Source organism: Nymphaea colorata, chromosome 3 (genome assembly GCF_008831285.2).
Source record: "Nymphaea colorata isolate Beijing-Zhang1983 chromosome 3, ASM883128v2, whole genome shotgun sequence".
NCBI classification, from domain to species: Eukaryota; Viridiplantae; Streptophyta; class Magnoliopsida; order Nymphaeales; family Nymphaeaceae; genus Nymphaea; species Nymphaea colorata.
In genome coordinates this window covers 26,198,241-26,213,794 of record NC_045140.1, presented here as the reverse complement: position 1 = coordinate 26,213,794, position 15,554 = coordinate 26,198,241, and the positions used below count along the sequence as shown (strand labels likewise).

Genomic DNA, 15,554 nt, shown 5'->3' with positions numbered 1-15,554 from the left:
CATACTGTTCTTTCCTGTCCTACAAACATCAGACAAAAGTGGCTTGGCTCCACAAAGTACCCGGTAGAAGCAAAGATCTAGCGAAGAAGCTACCCATCGTGACTCTTTGTTTTCATTTGGCAAGAAAAGAATAATCATCTCCTCAACCGCGTTCTCCCGGTCTTGCTAGCTTCCAATTGCATTATATATATTTTACAAGCGACTCTGATACATAATTTCCAAAGAGTAGGTATAAGAACCGAATAAGAAATCTGCACAAGGAATCGTTGAAGGAAGTGGGGATGCAAGAAATGTTGCTTGACCGAAGAGGAAGACCGCAGGGAATACGATTCAGATCGAAATGGCGATTAAAAAAAAAAAAAAAAGGGTGGCTGCGCAGGTTGTGGTGAGTCGATGAGCATATCATCGGAAGCGAAGAAGGGAAGTGGGGCGGTAGAAACCTTCTCCTTGGGGGGTTCGTCCGGCACGCAGGAAGAGTCAGAGTTTTTGAGAAATGGTTTTTTGTAATTATTATGGGCCATTTTTTTATTGTTTCTTGCCGTTAAAGTTGATGCGGAGAAACCTGCAGAAACTATATTCATCTCGATATTCCACATGGGAAAAGAGAGGTCTATGAGGATTTCTTGGGTTATTAGGGCACCTTAGGTGCAGATGTGCCTTTGCGTCACGTGGCATTGCACCTTATTCTTTGTCCATGCACAACCACTCAAATTTAAGAGAGAGAGAGAGAGAAACCCTAGGTTTTTCTAAGAAAGTAGCAGAAAACCCCTCAAATCTTCTTACTATTTCAACTTTACACAACTTTTTTCTCCATGGCGCCCTAAGTTCAGCTGCACATGGATCATTATACTCAAATCAGGCACAGTTCTAGACCTAACAAAGTCAGGTCATCATCTTCAGACTGGATATTAGTGAATCCCCTGATCACCAGACTGTTCTGTAGGCCAACTTCAGCTACTTTTCCTGTCTCCCAACAGAAAGGCCAAATCGTAGTTGGTTCAAGTGGATCACAAGCAACGGATGGTCCACTCACCAATTCATTGTGTACCAAGATAGGAAGGAGTAATCCCCAAAAGTCTTTTGTCCTTGGAGCATCTTAAACATGCTAATCTTTGCTTTCCTGATAAATTTATGGAAGTTAAAAGAGAGGTGGAGGAAATCAGAACATCGTGTTTGTGGAAGTACCTCCCCAAAAAGAACCAGGCCCATCTCTAATAAATCTCTAGAGTTATCTGTCTGAACAACAGCTCGCTCCCAAGCCCAGCTTTTCTGTGTATGTCTGAACTCTAAACCATCGCAAGGCATTTTCCAAAGATAGGGAGAAAGAGATAAGGATTTCTATAGGGAGAGAGGAGAGAGAGAGAGAGAGAGAGAGTATATAAGAGTGGGTTGTCCAGTCTTCGGTTCACCTCCCATCAAACTTTCCTATTGTAAGCACATCATACCGCTTATTCCCTTCTCAACCTCATAAAAGGAAGAGGAACGGAAGGTGCAGAGAGAGAGAGGGAGAGAGAAAGGGAAAGCTGCTGTGGTTTTTATGGTCCTTCTGCGTTTCAGGAATGAGCTCTTGTTGCTTCTCCTCTTCCAAAACCACCAGCCAGAGTTATGAACACATTTATGTATTTCTGGTGGCATTTTAGAGTGGTCTTGTGGTGATGGATTTCACTGTAGGCTTGGATGGTCTGTGCTACTTTGGTGGCTCAGATGCTGGGGTTTCTGAACAAAAGAGTTATGGATCTGTTGGGTGCCTCACCAAGCAAGGGAGGCCTGGTGGATTTCTGGATGATGACCCCAAAAACCTTCAAGCGGGAACCATTAGCAGCTCCAAAATGCTAAAGAGGGACGATCCTTTGGGCTCAAAGCCAATGCTGTTCCAGACAAGGCCTACCATCCTCAGATCCAATTCCTTGTTCCCTGATGGGCATCTTGGGTTCTCATCTGTCACTAAGCCTGATGGTTTGCTCAACTCCCATGACCCTCTGCAGACTGCATCAGTCCCTTCTTTTCAGTCTACCTACTCCAAAACTTCAGGTATAATGCTCCCCCCTGCAAACGGGGGTTCTCAATATGTGTGCTTGTTTAGCAGTTGAAGTTTCTCAGTTTTAGTGAAAAGCTCTTGTTTTTCGCTTTCCCTTGTTCCTAGTTAGGGACGAAGATGAGAAAAAGATCTCTCTTTCTCTCTTGAGTTTTCTGCTTTTCTTTTTGTTCCTTTCGATGTTGCGATTCTAGCCAAAGGTTCGATGATTTTCATCTTTTCCATGTCTTCTTTTCCTTTACTTTTTTTTTTTTTAATTTTCAAGAGGATAGTTCACAGGGTCTTGTCATCAAATCATCCCCGTTTGGTCTTGTCAAACAAAAAGGTTTGCCAAAGAAGAAAAAGGAGAGAAACAGCGATGGTGTGTGCGGCTTATTGTATGCGGGACACTGAGAAATGGTCTCATGTTTATTGCGATTTTACAAAAAAGAGTCAACCAATGTCATGGGGAGTGGAAAACTGTGAGAAAATAGAAAGAGGGGAGATTTGGTGGTGAGTGGTGACCAGCATTTTTCTCTAACGACCTGTCTCTTTCTCTTCCACTGTTGGTTCACATAATGGCTCTGCTCTAGGCCGACATGTTCATTTTGCGTCTTTCGTTTCAATGAAGGTCCGAATTCGACAAGCTTGAATGGAGATATGCATGGGGTTTTAGCTGGAGTCAGAGGGCCTTTCACACCTTCTCAGTGGTTGGAACTGGAACATCAAGCCTTGATCTTCAAATACATCAGCGCTGGAGTGCCCGTCCCTCCAAATCTGCTCTTGCCCATCAGGAAAGCCCTCAACGTCACTCCTCTTTCTGCATTTCCTGCTGGTTCCCTGAGACCCAATGGCTGTAAGTATATTTGAAGCTTCTCTGAGATCTTTCTCTTACTATGTCTGTCTGTTGGTTTAGTTTTTTCTCCTGTCCCGTTAGTGTGTTTTGGCTCGAAATAATTTGTGTTAATTCTTTGTGGGATTCCGTTGTGGGTTGTAATAGATTTTTTTCCATTCTTTCAACATTGACCCGTGCTTCATTTTCTGGTTCAGTTGGGTGGGGATCATTTCACCTCGGATTTTCCGGCAACCCGGATCCTGAACCGGGCCGTTGCCGGAGAACAGACGGGAAGAAATGGCGGTGCTCCAGGGACGCCGTTGCCGATCAGAAGTACTGCGAGCGTCACATGAACAGGGGCCGCCATCGTTCAAGAAAGCCTGTGGAAGGCCAAACTGGCCAGACCACTGCCGGCACCGGTGCTGCCTCCGCCTCCAAGGCGGTGCCCGTCGCTGCTCCCTCGTCGGCGGCGTCGGTTGCCAGCAGTGCGTCAGACTCTCTAGCCATCACTCAGCACCAGATCAAGACCTTCCAGCCATCTGCGGATCCCTCCACTACGTCCAACTTCAGCAGGTAAAAAACTGTTTTGAGGCCTATTCCCACCGACTTTGCAGCTTCATGTTACTTGTTGCTTGTCTCCTTCTCTTGAAAAATCCCGCGCCGTTTGTACAGCGATCCTCCCTAAAAATGACTCCTTGAGAGGGACCCATCGTGTAGCTACTGTAGGCTTATCTTTTTTCAAAAGGAATCTAGCTCTTTATGTGCTTGGATTATACTTGTTGGTTTTTCTCTCATGGAACTAAGAATTAGGAGTGTTTTCTCAATCTACTGTGGTATTCTTTTTTGGTTGGCAGTGGTGAAATTGACTTATCAATCTACTGTGGTGTTCTTTTTTCAGGAATTAGTTAAAAATTTATCTAACGTTCAATTGTTTATGATCTTTCTGCTCTTTTTTTTTTTGGTCCTTGCTGGGCTCAGGTTTTTTATCAACAAGACCAATCTGGAAGACCGAATGCTCAATCTGCAGCACGACTCTTTTCTGTCCTCTGTAAACCTCAAGGAGAAAGAGTCGTTTCTGGCACCGAAGCATCCATATTCATATCAGGAATCATCTCGAACAACTGGGTTTGGCTTAATCTCATCCGACTCTCTGCTTAATGATGCTCAGAGGAACTCATACCTACAGAACAAGCACTTTGGCCTTTCCTCAGACCTGAGCACAAGAGAACACCAGCAAGCTCAGTCTCTCCGCCATTTCATGGACGATTGGCCCAAGGAAGACATCCAACCGGAAAGAACCCAACTCTCCATCTCCATCCCTGTTGCTTCCTCGGGTTTTTCCTTGTCTCCCTCGTCGTCTCCAAACCAGGAGAAGCTCGTGCTCTCGCCCTTGAAATTGGCGCGAGAAATGGACCTGATCCCCATGGGTTTAGGTGTGGGAACTTTGAATGATTCAACACAAAGACAATCAAACTGGGTGCCTGTGTCCTGGGAGACCTCTCTGGGAGGTCCTCTTGCAGAGGTCTTACATTCCACGAGTACAACCACTCCTTGCAGAGAGCGCAAGACTGCCTCTGCGCTCAATCTCATGGGCCAAACTTGGGATGCTAGTTCGCCACTTGAATCCTCCCCAACTGGTGTATTACAGAAGACAGCATTCGGATCCCTCTCCAACAGCAGCGCAGGAAGCAGCCCAAGAGCTGAAACCCACAAGGCCAACGAAAATGGTCTTTCTGATGATCCCCTTGGTTCCACTCTTATAAACTCTGCTTCTGTCATGCAATCTTAGGGAGCCATCGTCGATTGCAGAGTCGACGTCTGCGAGCATACCAAATACTGACGGCGTTGTGAAAGGACAGCCCAAGGTATCTCTTTTCTCGGAGGATGGAAACAAGGGAAAAGAAAATCAAAACTGAAATCTTCCTCCATTGCCTCTATTTCATGTCAGGTGTTTTTCATTCTCTTTTGATGTTCTGTTAGGACTTTTTCCTGTTCATTTTTCGTAGGCAAAATCTCAAATCCAAGATCAGTCATTTTGGTTTGTAGATTGGCAACCAACTTATCTATGATCACTATCGACTGCTAAGAATGGATCTTATGGTCCACACTGTGCTGTCTTAACTGCTACCATGTTCTTATCTGCCATGTTTATGCATGTTACCTGTTGGACATTAACAAGGCATGTATCTATGTCAGCCTCTTGCTTTAATGAATGTCTCTGTTCGAAGAGGTCGATTTCTCTACACCGCCGCTGGAATAATGGCCGTAGAAAGAGAGTCCATTCGTTCATTTGGTTACAGGAAAAAACAATCATTTGTACACATCGTCATGAGTGCTTGTACAGTTTTCTTTCTTTCCAACGTGGGATATAAGGGGAGGGTTTGCCTTACCTATGGCCTACATAGTGAACATGACATCCATGGTGGTTGAAGTTCAACCTTTGGAGTGGAAGTTACTTCCTTGCAGACACCAGCTGTTCTTCAAAGGAAAAGCATGATGTCTGCTCATCATTTTCCTGCGTGTACACTGCATCTGAAAGCTTTGAGTTGATGCCTTCTCTGCTAACTTGGGACGGAGGTCGGATGTGGGGACGGGCCCATTCGAACCCCATAGTTTTCAAGCTGGAGATCAGTGGCCGTCTCCCAGTATAATGGTTTGCTGTTTTTGCTGATATATCCAAATCATCCCTCATATTTCACCAGTAGCCTCGTTGATTTTCTCACCAGTAGCCTCGACCCCAAAAGGGAAGAGAACCAAATCGAATCTTTAGCACAAATTACCCTTTTTTGAGGACCAGCGGCCAGCGGCTGGTTCGAATCAAAGAAAGGAAGAGAAACTCACAGTAGACTTTGAAAATCCTCACCAAAACAAGATGTCCATTACTCTTCAACGTAAGGTCTGAGATGTCCTATCTCGGGATTTCATTTCCTTGCGTTTATATTTTCAAAACGATTTCAAGAACGTGTGTTCGAAGTCACCTCGTATCTCATAAACAGGTTGCCAAACTCAGGGGAATACAATCCCAAGCCATTGAAATGTTAGATTGGATTAGAAATGTCAATATATTCAATTTGGATTGGATGTCCAGCAAACAGTTTTGAAAAAAATCACATATGAAAAAAAATTATCATCCGATTAAGAAATTGAATCAAATTCAGATTTAGAAAACTACATTAGACCAGATTTGGATTTCGGTATACATAAATATCCAATAGGATTCAGATTTGGGTTGGATTTAATTTTAAATAACATTTTGAAAGTTGGCCGGCTCAAAATTGGATTCGATATAAATATAAAAATCAGAATCCGATTGCATTTGGGTTGTGGATCTTGGATTCAGATTTAGATTCAGATTTAACCTTTTTTTAAAAAAAAAAAAATTGTATTTGAATCTGAGTTCAAATATGAATGCGTAAATATCTGAAAAAATGGATAGAATTAATGGCTCACGAAGCTGTTCGAGGTGGAGTGGAGCGGGGTGCTTGAAAGAATCCGTCTATTGCCTGTTTTTGATATGGAGCATCCATTAGACGGAGGGATCAGATTGGGGGAGTAGAACAACAAGCAACTATATCTAATTCTAATCAGATCTGCTGACATCCCTAGATTGAATCATCATTGTACGTTGTTGTCTGGATCGGATCCCTTCAAGTTTGTTGGCTCAAGTCTAATGCTTTGGATTCTTGTACTTGGTGTTGTATATAATATAAAAGCTCACCCTCCTTACTATCTTTAATTCTTCAAAATGTGATTTCAAAGAAAGCTGTAACAAAGAGAATTGTAGCTCATAAATATGTGACCTGGAGAAAAAAAAATAAAAAACACGAACTCTTAAGTCTGCCTTGTATCCATCAAAAGTCCCACTTAGAGCACGCTCGGTCGCATGGATATTTATTTCACGTTTAGAATCCACAAGAAGTTTGGATGTTCAGTTAAATCTCTTTAAGGCGTTGAAAATCTTGAAAATCCATACATTCCTATCCAGAGTCTTTTAGCAATTTTTGGATAGATTCTTGCGCAATGCAGACTCTTCAACTTCATAGACGACTTGTCCAAGCAATCAAACTCGTTCTTTAGAAAAAAAAACCGAAGCTCATACCTAACGGCTTCAAGTGCTTCTTGCCAGCTTTCGTCGCCAAAGATTTCAGGTCCCAAAGGTTTCTAGGTGAAAGCTCAAAGAGAGATATCATCCAGAGGCAAGGGTGAAGTTAGAATTTTTTCATGAAAGGAGCCGAATCACAGTTTCAAAATTTTGATTTGAGCTGAAATAACATTCTTTAAGATTTTTATATAAGATACATATTTTTTTAAAAATTTATATGTAATTTTTTTTTTCGAGGAGGGCTTACAGCTCCTCCCGGCCTCCCATTGGCTCCGCTTCTGTGAAAATGTTGCAGCTCCTCCCTTTTTTCTCTTTGCCTGTGTTTCTTTTAGGATCAATTAGTCTGTAATTCTTGGTTAAAAACATGGATGGATCGAAGTTCTGTGAAACTTTTTACTTAGCTCAGCCTTCTCTTGGCCCGTAGAAAAAGCTACGAAGTAGAAAAAAGTTAATAGTGGTAATCCCACCAGCAGGTTCTTGTGGGAAATTTCACAAAAAAGAAACCTTACTTTCATATAAACCAGACTAAACACTAGAAGAGCTTAGGTTTAGGGGCCTAACCGCCTAGCAGCCGTTCTTAGGAAACACTAGAAAAGCCACTACTTCCTTTCATAATGCACCCTTTTTCTTATTTTGTGCAAAAATGTGAGAATCATGCAAAAGCACAATCGTGGAGAATCTTAACCAGTTACAGCCAGCATGATCAGAGATTTCGTTTGCTTGGATTTTGTCAAAGAATTTTCGCATCTGATTTCAGAAAGATCTTTACAGGCTTTAGTCATTAAAAATAATCAGAACTTTCAGGCTTCCATCAGTAAAGCTTTTTTCCGATTTTTTTGGCATAATGATTTTTTTTAAAACACTTTTCAAAATATAAAAATGATAGATAAAATTGTGAAATTAAGATTTCTCTAAGGTTGCGTTTGTTTCACCTCAAGGTCGGACTCCTTCCATAGTTTTTACAAGTAGCATAGAGTTAAGATCTATGTTATTAGGACCACCAATTTGTTGAAAACGAAGATTTCTCAAAGCACACATTTTAATGCAGCCTCCAATCCCATGCTATCAGACACAACTTAACTAATTTATTAACAAACATATATTAAAAAGACATTTTTTATCTTTTTAAATAAAAAAAAGCAGAAAACCCCACCGAAAATACATTAGAAAAGGTATCTAAAAAGAAAAAAGAAAATACCACACAGCATCAAAATACTCTTGCAACAAATACATTTGGTGACATTTGAGGCTATCGCTAGATTTTCTCGGAAGAAGTTTTAAAGGATTTACGAATGCGTTATTTTCATTTATTATTGACATAAGTTAGCGGGCTTAGTGCAAAGGGAAATTTATTCGACGAATCTGCTGGAGTGTGCAACTGTTTGCCTTTTTTCTTCCTTGTTTACGGTTCTGACACATCCCCAGCACATGGCACCGGAACGACGGAACAACAATCAGGAGATCGAGCTTCTTCTCTTTCGTTTGGGGCTGATCTAAGGGATAGCCCTTCTGGACTCAAACGCATGTGTGATACCTGCAAGGTTTTACTTTTCAATCACCAGGTAAAATTTACCATACAACGAAGCAGCATCCGGCAAAAGATCTCATGCAACTTGTCCAAGCAAACAAGAACAGAAATCCTGACATCAACTCACTGAAACATTTTCCAGTTACAGGAGGAAATTTCCCTATTATGCAAGTACCAAGATATTTCATCTCTGCGGAAATACAGTTTATGCAGTAAAACAACATTCAACCTGAAACTAAAAGGATATTCTCGTAGAATAGTCTTCAGAGCATTTAGATGCACGAATCAAAAGCCAGAGGGACTAAAATCTGAATAGGTTAACTCTCAAAATGCCTGCTTTGCCCTGAATCTGCATGAGAACAAAATGCACCTTTAACCACAAACAGCAATGGAACATAATATCTAACCACCCATAACATATTTCAGAATGGTACCTTCCCAATCCTTTATGGCCTTTCATTGATCAGTACCTCCGTAGTCCTCGATCACTAAACCTACCTGAAGGACATTCGTATGCTGCATGGCCACGGCCACCACAATTATGACATATCATCATGGGTGCTATGCATTCCCTGCTCATATGGCCTACTTGATTACAGTTTCTGCAGACTACATCACGGAAGGTACTGCCTCGCCCCATGCCACCAAAGCCACCAGCCCGCTCTCCGATGGTATCAGCCTTAGGGCAGTCCCTAGCAACATGTCCTGAAATGTTGCACAAGTTACAAACAGGCTCATTTGCACAATCACGTGCAAGATGACCTGTCTTCCGGCAGTTATTGCATGCCTTCTCATTTGTACAATCAGCAGCTACATGACCTTGCTTGTAACAGTTGTTACAGAGCCTCAGATCACCAGGTGGAAGTGGTGGAGCTGAACATTCTCTAGCAAGATGACCCACTTTACCACAAGTATGACAGACGGCTTGATTAGGGCACTCACTAGCAATATGACCTGGTTCCCTGCAATTCCAACACAAAGACTTGGTGCTGCATTCAGAAGCAATGTGCCTGCACAAGGCAAAATAAAACTAAATTAGGGAACACGTAGATCAAATGGTACAGAGGTTGGCAAAAAAGGGAAACTGGTCCTTTAGCAGCATTACCCAGGAAGGCCACAGTTGTTGCAGATGGACACATTTGGGCAGTCTCTAGCATAATGTCCAGGACGCTTACAGTTATTACATAAATTGCTTGGCCTGCAAGAATTGAAGACAAGTTGATTACAGCTCCATAAGATACTCAGATGAATGGAGCAATGGACCAATGCCTTCACAACTGAACTAAGACTTATATAAATGTAAGAGAAGATGGATGTTAATCTAAAAATTAACAGTAAAAAAGTGCTGAGGACATCCAACATCTCTGAATTGCAAACACTAGCAACAATATATCTGGTTCGTGTAAAGCATATGACATCAATGCTTGATCAATACATGATAGATTTCCCTAATTTCTACGATTTTTCGGTGAGGGCCTTTATGTCATTTTTTTCTCTGCAGGTATGGCCCTAAACTCATGTTTATGAGGGCGCTGTTTTAGCTTGTATTCTGTATTCTTCTGTAATAATAAGACAAAACTGCTGTGTGGTGGCCATGGACATAGGAGAACATTGTCTCTGAATATTTGTGTCTTCCTCTTTCTCTTCTTCTGTTTCCTTCTTCTCTTGATGCGTTAAGAGAGTGTGAGAGAGCCACGTTCCTAACAAGTAACAACCAATGCCATCTATGTGTATATAGTTCGCTCTGCAACAATGCAGACTGAACATTCAGTAGATGATGCAATGAATTATTGCACCACACCATAAACTACTCTACTGTTCCTGTTGCACGTGCTCTTAAGCCAATCAAACAGAAAGGACAATCATGTTAACATATAAAAGCCAAATACCATGTGGTTCGAGAATATTGTGCATATTTGAGAGAGAAATCCTAGACAAGAACAAATACACACATGCTACGCCATCATTGGTTTCGAATTCCACTAGTTTTCCCAGTAGAACAGGGTTGATGGACATGAATCTTCCCAATGCGAACAAATAAAATTAGTGAGCAAGCATTTCATTGTTCAGAACCACAACAAGGTGACTATTTTAGTTCAACACTTCATGCTATAAATATACCACTAAGACCTGGAACTAGACCAAACAACCCATTTTTCCATGACATGACCCATGAAGAAACCAAACAAGAGAGTCACAAGGAAAGAAGGCCAGCTAAAATGCAAATGCTGTGATAAGTTTTAACTAAAAGAAACTCAAGGACAGATACAGGTTACAGAAAAAATTGGAAAAAGGTAAATCTTCACAAAAGTAGAGAGTTCAAATGTTTGTATTGTAGGGTTACAACTTACAACTGATAATAATTAAATCCAGCAAATGCAATTATAAATCATGGAATTCATCCAATATGCCATCCATCAACAGGAAGCCCCTTAATCAGACTTCCGATTTAAAATCTGTATCTACTCATTGTAGCTAACAATGGCAGAGTTTCTATAACCACCAATGAAGTAGCAACACAACATATCCACCACGGCAACCATCTTGGTCAACCCTACTTGATGACTGAACTAAATTGCTACACATAAGGCACAACTGCTTTATGTAGTAAACATTTGCACCTTTGTTCACCTTTTTTCTTGCAAAATGGTGTCCCAAAATCAAAGAGAGGTGTCTACAAACCCCATGAGATCTTTGCTCTTCAACACTAAATAATATCCTATTGGTTTTGTAACCTACATGGCAAAACCAATTCCAACAACTTTAACATAAATGTTTTCGGTAGATTACCCGATCATAACTACAATGGGGCAGTTTCTCTTTTCTTTTTTCTTTTTTTAACTGTTGGCTGAAATGTTGTGCTTGTGCTTCTTAGACCACAGAAAGTTTCCTTATAGTTGATTACAGAAAGTGATGGCACTGTAATTTGGGAAATACAGAATAAATTCTAATAACACTGATGTTCTCATACAATTTGGCACCTATATCACAGCCTTATCTCTTGGCCATTTAGCAAGGCAGTTTTCAATCAAAGAAAGGCACAAAGAGACACTTTCGAAGCCCATCTCGCAAGATTTTATTTTTACGGTTGATATTCTTTTCTTAGTATCTGTCAAATATAAAAGTATACTCCAGATATACAATCACAGACAGTGTTGTACGTATCGTACGATACAGGTTGTTTTGTACAATATATACCATCTCGTTTTAAATTTACGATACGATACACCACCTGTATCGCAAATAGGTGGTGTATCGTATGTGTATCGCATGTATCATGCGATACACCCTGTATCACATGATACATGTTTTATTTTGAAAAACATGGGGTTAAAACCATCCTTTTTCAAACTAATTTTTAAAACTTGCCTCCCTCTTCATTTCTGAACATATCTATTAGTTGAAGAAGGGGGAGATTGTGACAATTTTCAAAAGGAATAATCAGTTTCACCATGAAATCGTCAATTTGAGGGCAGATTTATGCATGGATGATTGATTCTTGTTCAGATAAAGAGTGTTTATATCTTCTATGAAAGATGAAAATGAGAATGATATAAATTTATAATAAAGATTATGAATGAAGCTGTTTTCATTTGTTATTTGCATTGTCTTGTGATGTGATGTACAGTGTAGGTAAAACTTGGTTTTTGATGTGTTATGGATCTTATGACTTACTTATGAGTTATTACATAGATCATCTTATAAATTATGTTTCTTGATGTCTTAGTTCATGTTCTGTTGCTATATGATATTATGACCACTTATTAATGTTTGTGAAGTAACTTCATACCTATAATAAGCATGCCATTATGTATAACATGTTTTTTCATTAAAAAAAACATAATTTTTATTTTTCTTGATTTATCTGATTTTTCTATATTTTTCTCTTTTTTTTATCGTTTGAATTAAAAATTTAAATTTTCGATACACATAAGATACTTTACGATACAACATAGCTATTGGCCTGACCGATACGGCTTAAGATACGCTTTTTACAACATTTTCACAGATATTTTGCATCCTTCTTCATGAAACACACATAATAACGAGGGCACCACAAGGGTCTATTGATATCACCAACCACCATGCAAGCTTTACTTTGTCTTACAGGTCGTCTTCTAGGTTTCATCTTCAAAATGCTTATATGGTACTAAAACGTCAATCAGCAATTCAATAATTGTCCCAGAAATATCAATATTAAGAAAGCAGAATCAATCTAGGTTGAAATCTAGTTGAAGTCACAATTGTCAATGCACCAGCATATTAATTGGAAGTTTGGACTAGAATCACTGAGTACCCACAATCAAAGCAGCTATTTTTTATCACCTTTTCCCACAAGCTCCATAAATTTCTTCTTGATTTCCTTATCCTTTAACAATGTACTTTGAATATAAGCAAGAGCTATGAAATGGTGAATCTCAAATTTGATGATACCAATCATATTGGCCTTTCAGCAAGCAGGTTTTTGTCCCTCTTTAAAAATTTGAAATTAGTCTAAAGATGCTTTAAATCAGCCCTTTGCTCAGATTGAAATGAAGACTTGATCCCTACTAATAAGAGAAACACTTCACAAGCATTCACCAACACCATTCATTGGTTAACGATCAAAGGTGGACGTCCACAATGCTTGACAGCTTTTGTCATGAAGTTTGTTATTTTCCAACCTATGTTTCTTAATTGCCTGCAGCGTCATCATACATAAAAATTTGGCTGTATATACTTAGTTTACAAAATCAAGTGGGATAAAACTGCAAGTGTACACTTTATGCACCTGTGAGTTCTGATTCCTAGTAGTTTTAACTTAGTGTCCTTTGTTACTCATCAACTTCTTTATTAATAACTCTTTTGGATGAAGAGAAAAGCCTAAGTCAAAGTTAAATGCATTTATAAAAGAAAATATTTATTGGCTTAATAAAAAAAGATGAAGCTCAAACAGGCCCAAGTTACCATCAACAGTCTGTACCGGTTCACTAGACATATCCATCAAAATAAGTTTTATCTAACAGCAAAGAACTAGGATGAGGTCACTGCCTGTTGCACACCCAAGCAATATGTACCACATATTTGGTCTTGTCAACTTTCTCAATGTATTTATGATGGCACATTCGCATGTACAGAAGGCGAGAGACCAAATCTCCACTCAATAAAAGCCACAAAGCTAAGTTACAATGGAATTACATCCACCAATTTTTTCTCCTAACTGTTGATACATCTGGTCCAGGTAAACAGTGATCTACCAAGGTAAAAATCATTGTCTATGTTCTCCCTAATAAAATGTGTTTCATTACAAGAATGACCTAAGGACAGTATACAAGAATAACCTACAGACTGTAGTGACCGTGATCCAAATTAAACATGTTCAACAGGGTCTGCCGATGATAGACCACTTGTAGGATTTGAACATTATCGATATCCCTTTTATCCTACTCATTGTATCTAGAATGTAGATACTTTCTTGAACCTAAAAAGTTCAGACAGTACTCATCATCACAGAGCTTTACTAGCCACTTAAACAAATATTTTATACCAAACATTAATAACATAAAGCTGCAAATTTAACAGTACGACTCAGTAGCTGACAGAATGAAGAATAAGAGTCTTCAGGGGCACAAATATATGTTTCTCAAATCAAACATGTCCCAATGCTTTTTTCTCGCTACATCTAATCAATGATTACACAAAAGCCCGAAATAGAAAAGACAGCCACAGAAAAAGAAAGGATGAAGTTTTTGCAGGCTCGTTCTCAACATTCCCAGGTGCTATCCTAAAACTTCGTTTTCTCAAGTTATGCAAACAATCGAACATGAACATGCAATAAGAAGGTTTCAAACCGTTTACAACCTACATCATGTTCACTATGCATCAGAGAGAGAAGGTATATCCCCATCCAAGTGGGGTAGCAAATATTAAATCAGATGCCAATTGCAGACCTCAACCAGGGCCAAGCACATAAAGCAACAAATGATAGACAAGCATATAAAACCTGGAACTCCCACGAAAATCCCGTCTGTAAGGAGCATCACGATACGAGTAACGATCACCTCCACGGCTACGGTGAACTCTTGGCGGGCTTCTGCTCCTCGAACCCATTCTTCCAACTCAAGCAAAATATCAATATCAAACAGCTACACCACCAAGAAAAAACCACCACCAACAACAACAACTCCACCGACAGACCACCACCACCACCAGTTCTTCCTTCTCCACCTCCTCTGCACATTCATAACCATGCAACCCCTCCATAAGTCCATACACACGTAGATACGCATCCTATCCATCTCCACTCCGTCTCTCCGCACACACCCTCCCAATCCCCCCGCCTCAAATCACATCTTCATTAGAAAAAACACCAAAAGCCATCAACCTCTCCACCCCACCCCCAACTTTCAAGGAACTTGGCAATATGAAAACATAAATAGTCCATTCATTAATAATCCAAACACTAACCAATGATCCACAAAACCCAACACACGGAATTAAGGGAATCGCAGATCTTGGAGTATCATCGCCACCCAGTATGAATCGAAGACGACAATCTTGAGAAAATTTACATAGGGAACAAAAATTACATGAGAGAGAGAGAAAGAGCCTGAGAGAGAGAGAGAGAGAACCTGGTGGATGTCTCCGTTAACGGCTGTACTGACGCTGCTGGGAACGAAGCGGACGCCGATAAGAGGAAAGCGCATGGATTGGCCCCCTCACCCGTGCTAGGTTTTAGCGTGCTAGGTTTTAGCGGACCGTTGTTTTATTTTGCGGGAACAGCATTCTAACTTTCTATCGCAGTTGAAAATCAAGTAAGATGGCGAAGAGCTGCCACTTGTACAGGGGAAGGCCAGTAAACCGATGTCAATACATCATTTCTCAATTGGATATTCGATCAACTCATCGCAAAAAAAGAAAATCAGATGTCAAAAAAGATTTAATAACCAAATGGATCCAATTTACATTTACATTTAAGAACTGGCAATCGAATCAGACATATACAAGTATTCGATTAGATTCCAATTAGATTTAGTTTTAAATAAATATCATATATTCATTACCTTTACATTTTGTAAAGTTAAAGAGGATTCGG

The 15,554-nt window shown here is 40.1% G+C and overlaps 2 protein-coding genes across 2 annotated transcripts; one reads left to right on the top strand and one right to left on the bottom strand.

Moving 5' to 3' along the window:
• The first annotated feature begins 1,354 nt into the window (after positions 1-1,354).
• On the top strand, positions 1,355-5,094 carry LOC116249505 (growth-regulating factor 6-like). Its single transcript, XM_031622620.2, has 4 exons — positions 1,355-2,031; positions 2,646-2,870; positions 3,065-3,422; positions 3,828-5,094. Exons 1-4 carry the CDS (start codon positions 1,656-1,658, stop codon positions 4,636-4,638), a joined length of 1,770 nt encoding a protein of 589 aa, XP_031478480.1. The 5' UTR covers positions 1,355-1,655; the 3' UTR covers positions 4,639-5,094.
• Positions 5,095-8,564: 3,470 nt separating this feature from the next.
• Positions 8,565-15,245, bottom strand: LOC116251418 (zinc finger protein GIS2-like). Its single transcript, XM_031625677.2, has 5 exons — positions 15,091-15,245; positions 14,463-14,691; positions 9,585-9,677; positions 8,914-9,489; positions 8,565-8,828 (listed from the first exon to the last, which is right to left on the bottom strand). The coding sequence occupies exons 2-4, from the start codon at positions 14,567-14,569 to the stop codon at positions 8,943-8,945; spliced, it is 747 nt and encodes a 248-aa protein (XP_031481537.1). The 5' UTR covers positions 14,570-14,691; positions 15,091-15,245; the 3' UTR covers positions 8,565-8,828; positions 8,914-8,942.
• Positions 15,246-15,554: the final 309 nt, after the last annotated feature.

What these genes read in the sequence shown, in the direction of transcription:
- LOC116249505 (XM_031622620.2), top strand. Translation starts at nt 1,656, where the DNA reads ATGGATTTCACTGTAGGCTTGGATGGTCTGTGCTACTTTGGTGGCTCA. An exon ending in TACCTACTCCAAAACTTCAG is followed by an intron (nt 2,032 to 2,645) that starts GTATAATGCTCC and finishes GTTTCAATGAAG; the next exon opens with GTCCGAATTCGACAAGCTTG. An exon ending in TTCCCTGAGACCCAATGGCT is followed by an intron (nt 2,871 to 3,064) that starts GTAAGTATATTT and finishes TTTCTGGTTCAG; the next exon opens with TTGGGTGGGGATCATTTCAC.
- LOC116251418 (XM_031625677.2), bottom strand. Translation starts at nt 14,569, where the DNA reads ATGGGTTCGAGGAGCAGAAGCCCGCCAAGAGTTCACCGTAGCCGTGGA. An exon ending in GATTTTCGTGGGAGTTCCAG is followed by an intron (nt 9,678 to 14,462) that starts GTTTTATATGCT and finishes CAATTCTTGCAG; the next exon opens with GCCAAGCAATTTATGTAATA. An exon ending in AACAACTGTGGCCTTCCTGG is followed by an intron (nt 9,490 to 9,584) that starts GTAATGCTGCTA and finishes TGCCTTGTGCAG; the next exon opens with GCACATTGCTTCTGAATGCA.